Source organism: Sardina pilchardus, unplaced genomic scaffold (assembly GCF_963854185.1).
Source record: "Sardina pilchardus unplaced genomic scaffold, fSarPil1.1 HAP1_SCAFFOLD_282, whole genome shotgun sequence".
In the NCBI taxonomy this organism is placed as follows: domain Eukaryota; kingdom Metazoa; phylum Chordata; class Actinopteri; order Clupeiformes; family Clupeidae; genus Sardina; species Sardina pilchardus.
Window position 1 is genome coordinate 1 of NW_026910844.1, and position 7985 is coordinate 7985.

The 7985-nt window shown below is 44.6% G+C and overlaps 1 protein-coding gene across 1 annotated transcript; it reads left to right on the forward strand.

The window, feature by feature from the left end:
- Positions 1–682: 682 nt before the first annotated feature.
- On the forward strand, positions 683–4727 carry LOC134073814 (zinc-binding protein A33-like; the record flags this gene model as incomplete). Its single annotated transcript, XM_062530388.1, has 5 exons — positions 683–778; positions 1599–1829; positions 2461–2483; positions 2571–2689; positions 3260–4727. Coding segments are annotated over 5 exons (1017 nt in total), but the record flags the coding sequence as incomplete, so codon positions are not given.
- Positions 4728–7985: the final 3258 nt, after the last annotated feature.

Below are 7985 nucleotides of genomic sequence, written 5' to 3' on the forward strand. Positions count from 1 at the left end.
ACACAGCACACACACACACACACACACACACACACACACACACTATGCCACTTTGTTCTGTCTGAAGACTATATTCTCAGGTCTGTGGTTAATGATTCATGGTTTAGTCTGGTAGTGAGTGTATGGGTCATGTCACAGTCTGGCTCATAAACTGGACCAAAATGGGAGAACACAGGAGGGATTGCAGATATCAATGAATAATTTATTCACCAAATAAAGAGTAACACAAGTAACAGTCAGAAAGTCCCAGCCAGCATCTGGCCTGATCAGACAGGCACTAGGTTATGTGAAGAGCCAGCCACCCTTAATTGAACTCTTTTTGCACTTTTTTCCCAATCTAGGGCCTTGTAGAAAATCAGTGCCATGCAAACTTGTAATGGTTCAGTCATACTCAGGCACCATGTTTAGGATAATAATTATTTTGAATAATACCTGTATTAATGCTCAAAGATGTCTTCCCAGATAATGTGTCTTGCCAAGCTGTAAAAAGTATTTTCAAGGGCTGAAAATAAGACATAGGATTTGAACATAAATATTTCACAGGCCTTGGTTTTGGTACCCATACTTGACATATACTGTAAGGTCTTAAGAAAATCTGAGCAGCAACAGCCGTATCTGATTTGACACGGAAGGAGATATGAGAATGTCCACAAGTCATACTAAAGTGATTTGTTAATTTCAGGAGGAGCTCAAGGCCAAACTGCAGCCTCTACAGGAGAAACTGAAGGAGTTTGAGGAAGCTAAAGTTACCTGTGATGAAACTGCCAAGTACATTAAGGTCAGTATGATCTAGTGTCATAAGAGTTCACTGTTTGTTAACATGTAAGCATCATTTCATAAAGCCTTGGCCAGGAGATCATATTGTCAGGTGGTGTGGAAGAAATAAAACTAACAAACAGTCAGTGCTTTAAACTGTTTTTAAAAACTGTGGACGCAATTTAGCTTAAAGATACTGAGTCTGAAATAAGGTTTGGTCTTTCTTGTTAGTAGTTTATTCATCTCAGAGTGCAGAGAGGTCTCATTTGGCAACCAGGATACAGAAACAAAGTCTGTGCACTCAAGAGACTATTTGTGAGTGTGTTGTTTCTCACACATACATTTATACCTTGCATCACATATCATTGCATCATTGTATCATTAGACCTGCTCTACACACACACATGACTTGGTCAGTAGGCTACAATGAGTTAATTAAGAACCAAGGACATTAAGCACATGATTTGCCGTCTACACACCAGTTACTGAAACAGAAGAACTGGAATAATTAGGTTAATTTCCCACAGAAGAAAGAATTCACAAAGCAATAGAAGTATCAATTATAAGAAAAATTCTGAACTAGGTTAAGCTTTAAGAGAAGAGTCCATGCAAGAGTCAGAGTGTACAATCTTACAGAAACATAAGTATCAAATCAAAGGTTAAATTCCATCTTTGTCATTTTCCCCTCACAGTGGTCTCCAGCAAACATGTCGTGCTCTGTTTCTTTCCTCTCTGCCAACTCCCCCAATTTATGCACAATATTTAAATAATATTAATCAATATCTTCTTTATTTTATCAATGTGTGAAACTTCTCTCAGGAAGCTGATGTAATTTTTTTCAGACTCAAACCCAGAATACAGAGAAGCAGATCAAGGAGGAGTTTGAGAGGCTTCATCAGTTTCTACGAGATGAAGAGGCAGCCAGGATTGCTAAACTGAGGGAGGAAGAGAAGCAGAAGAGTCAGATGATGAAGGAGAAGATTGAGAAGATGAGCAGAGAGATCTCATCTCTTTCAGACACCATCAGAGCCATAGAGGAGGAGATGGGAGCTAATGACATCATATTCCTGCAGGTAGCACCATCCTCTGTCTGTAGGGGTGTTGGATCTCCAACTCCAACTCCTGTGATAATTAATAACATGTCTGTTTAGTTGAGGTGACCGGTCAGTGACACCCACCCACATTCTATCATGTTTTGCCGCAATAATCTATGTGCTGATGTGCCCATGCAAGCCCATGCTCTAACACATACTGTACACGCATACATAGCCGTTTCCAGGCCAAGCACCTGAGTGAGTCTGGTGATATCAGGCTCCTGTATGTTCTCCTGATGGCAGTCGTGTGGAGAAGGGGTTGAGGGGGGACTGGGCTCGTGTGCAGCTGCTCCATGCTCTGTGATTGGTGGCTTTACTGTGGAGGTCTGATAGGTTGGGGGAGGATAGGCCAGTTATATTGGATGCAGTATGGGTAACATGTTTGAGTTTGTTTTTATTGACTGCAGTTGACATATTGAAGCAGCAGGGGAGCATGTACAGGAGAATGTTAGAAGGCACTTGATTGCTAACTGGTCAGTCTGGAAAAAAATAAAAGCAGTGCTGTGTGTAGGATATTTAAATGTTCAAAACTGACCAAGATGTAGCAAAATACCTTAGACCTCATTACAGCCATAATGTGTAATCTATTTTATCTTTCCTTATGTTCCAGAACTACAAGAGCACAGTGGAAAGGTGAGTGATCTGCCTCCTTTCTCTCTCTCTTCTCTGTGGTTCTGAACCCAAACCCACAGCAGCACTGACTCCTGAATGTTATTCCAGAGCCCAGTGCACACTGCAGGATCCAGAGAGGGTTTCAGGAGCTCTGATCAATGTGGCAAAGCACCTGGGCAACCTGAAGTTCAGAGTCTGGGAGAAGATGCAGGAGACTGTTCAGTACAGTGAGTGCACACACACACACACACACACACACACACACACACACACACACACACACACACACACACACACACACACACACACACACACACACACACACACACACACACACACACACACACACACACACACACACACACACACACACACACACACACACACACACACACACACACACACACACTCTTCCACTCATCTAAAAAAACCACACATGATAACTTCAGTACATGAAATGCCTTATGGATGAATGGATGGATGGAGGGATAGATGGATGGATGGATGGAGCACATTCATGATCCCCTTCTCACAAAGAAGCTATAGGGACACAGAAACAGACCATAATAGAAAGATGGAGGGATATATGGATGGATGGATGGGTGAGAATGTGCTGAAAGAGTGGTAGAAACACAACAAGATAGTTTGGTTGATTCCTGCATCATTCCACCCCCCTTGTAGTCACACTTCACATCCTCATCACACCTCACTCAATATTGATAACGACCATCATTCACATCCTCATCACACATCACTCAGTGTTCAGCAGCTCATGTGTGTGTTCTTTCTCTCTGCAGCTCCTGTGACTCTGGATCCCAACACTGCACTCCCACATCTCATCCTGTCTGAGGATCTGACCAGTGTGAGATGTGGTGATGAGAAGCAGCAGCTTCCTGATAACCCAGAGAGATTTGATACGTATGGCAGTGTGCTGGGCTCTGAGGGCTTTAACTCAGGGACTCACTGCTGGGATGTGGAGGTTGGAGAGAACACATGGTGGAATGTGGGTGTAAAGGCAGAGTCGGCCCAGAGGAAGGGAGCATATGACTATGGTGTGAGTGGAGAGTGGTATGTGCACTATAAAGATGGTAAATATGTAGCAGCTGCTGCACCACAGCCTTCCACTGTCCTCACAGTGCAGCAGAAACTCCAGAGGATCAGAGTGCAGCTGGACTGGGACAGAGGAGAGCTGTCATTCTCTGACCCTGATAATAACACACACCTACACACTCTCACACACACTTTCACTGACAGAGTGTTTCCATACTTAAGCACTTCCTATAAACTCTCTCCTATGAGGATCCTCCCAGTGAAGGCCTCAGTAAGAGTAGAGCAGCACAGTTAGAGCTGAATCTGCCTCTTCACCAGAACTGACTCACAGAGAGGGAAGCTGGAGAAAACTGTATGATGAAAACAAGGCCAAGTGAACACTGCACTAGTATCCCCTCATATGATAATGTGAAGCTGAACTGCTGTGTTTTAAATGAGTGAAGACTTAGATAAACTTAAATAAACTGATCATGTGATTTTTCCCTTTTGTTTTATTGATTTGTTTTAATTCAGAGGATCAGAGTGCAGCTGGACTGGGGCAGAGGAGAGCTGTCATTCTCTGACCCTGATAATAATACACTCCTATACACTTTCACACACACTTTCACTGAGAGTGTTTCCATTCTTTAATAGTGGTGTATTTCCTCTGAGTGTTGTACCAGTGAAGGCCTCTGTGTCAGTAGAGCAGCCCAGTTAGAGCAGAAACTGTCTCTGTCTGAACAAGAGCCGACATGCAGAGATGGATGGAGACATTTGGGTGTCAGTCATGAGTCACTCACACAGTAACTGCAGTCAATCTAATATCTGACCTGTGAGGCATTGTCCTCTGGGTACTTTAATTGAACTTCTGATATTCTGTGCTTAGAATCCTCTGAAACAACTGCTGATTTTCTATGATTTATAACACTATGCTGGTTTGTTATCCAGGTATGTGTTTCTACACTGCTGCCACAAGCACATCAAAATATCAGATCAGTAAATTGTAATTCCCTAATACTTAATAATAAGGTTTTATCACTTGCGCTCAATCGGACTCGCGGCACCTTGATCAGCATCTGTTGCACACGGCGGCGCAACCAACACACACTTCATGCTCTATAAATGAATGAACATAACCAAATACTTCAACACTTTCGTTCACCGTGTGTATTATCATGTGTATTTCAGAAACATTTAACCTCTCCAGTGATAAGCAGCAATTAAACCACCCTCCCCTCCCACAGCCTTTCAAATCTTTATTCTGTGGATCTGTTACAAAATGATGTGGACATTTCTGTTGAGTCTCTCCTGTTTAGAGCTTACAGTAGCTCATTTAGAGAGCCATGTGGTGGACATTGTTGGAAGACAATGAGCACTGTAGCCTACACATTGCAACAGTGATACGGTATTTTGCTATATACATTAAAATAAAATAAAAAATGTATATGTACTGTAACACCTGTTCTGTGTACACTTGTATATAATTTAATATGAGTTATATTTAGAGACGTCACTTCCAGAGGGGCTGAAAGATGAATACTGCCATCTAGAGGTGGTTATTTTGTAACTACACACTCTCCTAGTTATTGTAGTCCCGGCACATGAGCGAGACATCCGGATGTCAAACGGATATCAAACGGGTGGCTGTATGTGGGAACGCAAAACTCGGGTATTTTCTTACCCGGAACTCACCCTACTAGCCCCCTAGTACTACTTCTAGATGTTACCCGGGTGCGCTTAGGTGGGAACGCAGCCGGCACAGTTCTGGGTAGAGATCAAGGGGGCAGGCATATTCCCGGAAGTAGAAACACGAAATGAGCTGGTGATCAACACTCTGCTAACTCCCTTGGACGGCCATAGATTTCAGATTTTTTTGCGATCCCATAACTTCATGTAGCATGTGCCCTTTGTCTCCCTTATAGCTTCTGTGTATTCTATATAGGGTATCGAAGGCAAAATTAATTCACTTCTTCCCCGTATATTACGTTGGTTTCCCGTAAAGAAGTATTTTAGCATGTCTGTTGTAGGGAAGCTAACGTTCGCCCGTAATGTTTGGATAAGAAGCTGAGTGAGCCTGCACGAAAACCATGACGGAGAGTCATTCGCAAGATCAGTGAAAATGCGTGTAGCCTACGGTAGCCTACTGTTTGATATGGTAAAGCATTACCTAGAGGCAAGTACACATAATAATAATATTAAAAAACGAACGTTAACAATTTCAGAGGTTTTCGATCTATCAGACGAGTTACAGCAGGCTAATGAGTTTGAGTCTGCGCAGTACGATGAACAGGAAACAAATTTTTGTTTCAGCCCCCTCTCATTGAGAACGACGGAGTCTGTTTGTCCATTTCTTTTAGGTCTATGGTAGAGATGGGGGGCGTACCGATGACGTATAGAAATGCGCCCTTGCAGCCTGCTTGCAGCGCGAGGCAGAAAGTACAAATTGCCATGGTAACGATAAACATAACATTGCCCTACGAGTATGAACACAGACGAGAACACCGGAGTACAGAAAACAGTGACATTTTGTTGAGTACAATAAAAATGTAAACTGCAATCACGTTGTTGTGTTTGTTGCGGGACAGGCAGGATTATCCTTGCAAACGTGAATAGCTTGAAGTGCAGTGGCGGTTTTAGGTACGGGCGAACCGGGCGGTCGCCCGGGGCGGCATCTTGTATGGGGCGGCACGAGCGCTTAACCCTATGAGCCCGACTGACGCAAAGTGCGTCAAAAAACACTCACGGGGGCGCTCGTGGAGGATCTCGCCTGGGGAGTAATTCAGTCTAGAACCGCCACTGTTGAAGTGTTCTCGATTAGCTTGCAACTAGCTGTTTATTACAGGGGTTAGCAATTAACAGCTAACAGTGTTGTAGTACTCGAGTCCAGGACTCGGAGTCCGAGTCTTTAGCTAAATTTAGAGACTCGTGACTTGACTTGGACTTGAGCACTGAATGACTCGGACTTGGACTCAGACTCGTACATTTAGACTATCCGGACTCGGAAATTGAGACAAAGACTCACTTTTTTTTTTAATGTCATTAGGCTATAATTGTAATATGTCATCAGCAGCCATATAGTCTGTCCTGCGACATTGCGGTGCGCAAATAATTATTACCTCCGCCAAGGAGGTTACATTTGCATCAGGGTTTGTTTGTCTGTTTGCCTGTTTGTCTGAAATGACCCAAGGCATTACGATTCCATTTAGTGTACAGTGGTTGCGCAATACCAATACGCTTTTAGACAACTCTTAGCCATAACTCGGACTCGACTTGACCAATAAGGACTCGACTTGAATCAATAGTGACTCGACTCGGACTTGACTCGGATGAGTAGTGGACTCGACTCGGACTTGACTCTGATTTTTTTTTTAAATAGGTGCGTTTGACTTCATGTAGCCGTCTTAAGACGACTGCAGACGAGACTACTTCTGACATTCTGATACGTCTTTCAAACCGGAGTTGTACATACGTCATGGTTGAATCAGAATGTCAGAAATAGTCTCGTCTGCAGTCGTCTAAGACGGCTACATGAAGTCAAACGCACCTAATAGGTGCGTTTGCGATGAGCTGCGGCTGACTTAGGCTGACTTAGGCTGGCTTCATACGTCAACGAGAGCTGCAGAGTCTTAGCAGGAGGGGCAACTAGCACACGCAGCTCATCCCGGACAGTCTGACTGAGCTTACGTACCTGAAGTTATTCGCGAGAGACCTGCTGGAGACCTCGCGGTAGATATCGCGGTAGATATCGCGGGATTTTGTATTAAATACAGTAAAACTTTTATTCTTACTCATTAGGCGCGTTCAAGTTGGCTGCGCAGCACAAAAACTGCGCAGCACAAGATGCACGTGGTTAAAAATAGGCGCGTTCAAGTTGGCTGCGAGCACAAAAACTGCGCAGCACAAGATGCACGTGGTTAAAAATCTGTCCACGATGGTCTAGATGGGCGTGTTTTCGACCGGCAGTCGGTATCACATGGCCTCAACTTATCGCGGGAGCAAGGCGTGGCCAGGCGGCTGCTCCGCAAAAGAGCAGCCGGTCTGGAGGTACTGCGGAGAGCAGCGGAGCCTAGACCCTGCCTTCATGACGTCAGGTCTTTGCCCTAATTGGCTTTTACATCCCTGACGTGTGTGCAGGTGTTTAGATGCCTCCCCATATCCACAAGAGTCCGTGCGGGTCCGTGCCTCGTGATTCGTCACATGGTCAAGTCTAGCCAAGTCTACACTACGGGAAGTAGAGAGTGTACAACTTCATAGCAGCGTTTGCATCCCCGCCCCTGCTGCCACCGGCAGCTCTCGTTGCTGCAAAAGGTCATTTGGAGTTGAACTTGAACACGGCTAATCTGTCCACGATGGTCTAGATGGGCGTGTTTTCGACTCGGCAGTCGGTATCACATGGCCTCAACTTATCGCGGGAGCAAGGCGTGGCCAGGCGGCTGCTCCGCAAAAAAGCAGCCGGTCTGGAGGTACTGCGGAGAGCAGCGGAGCCTAGACCCT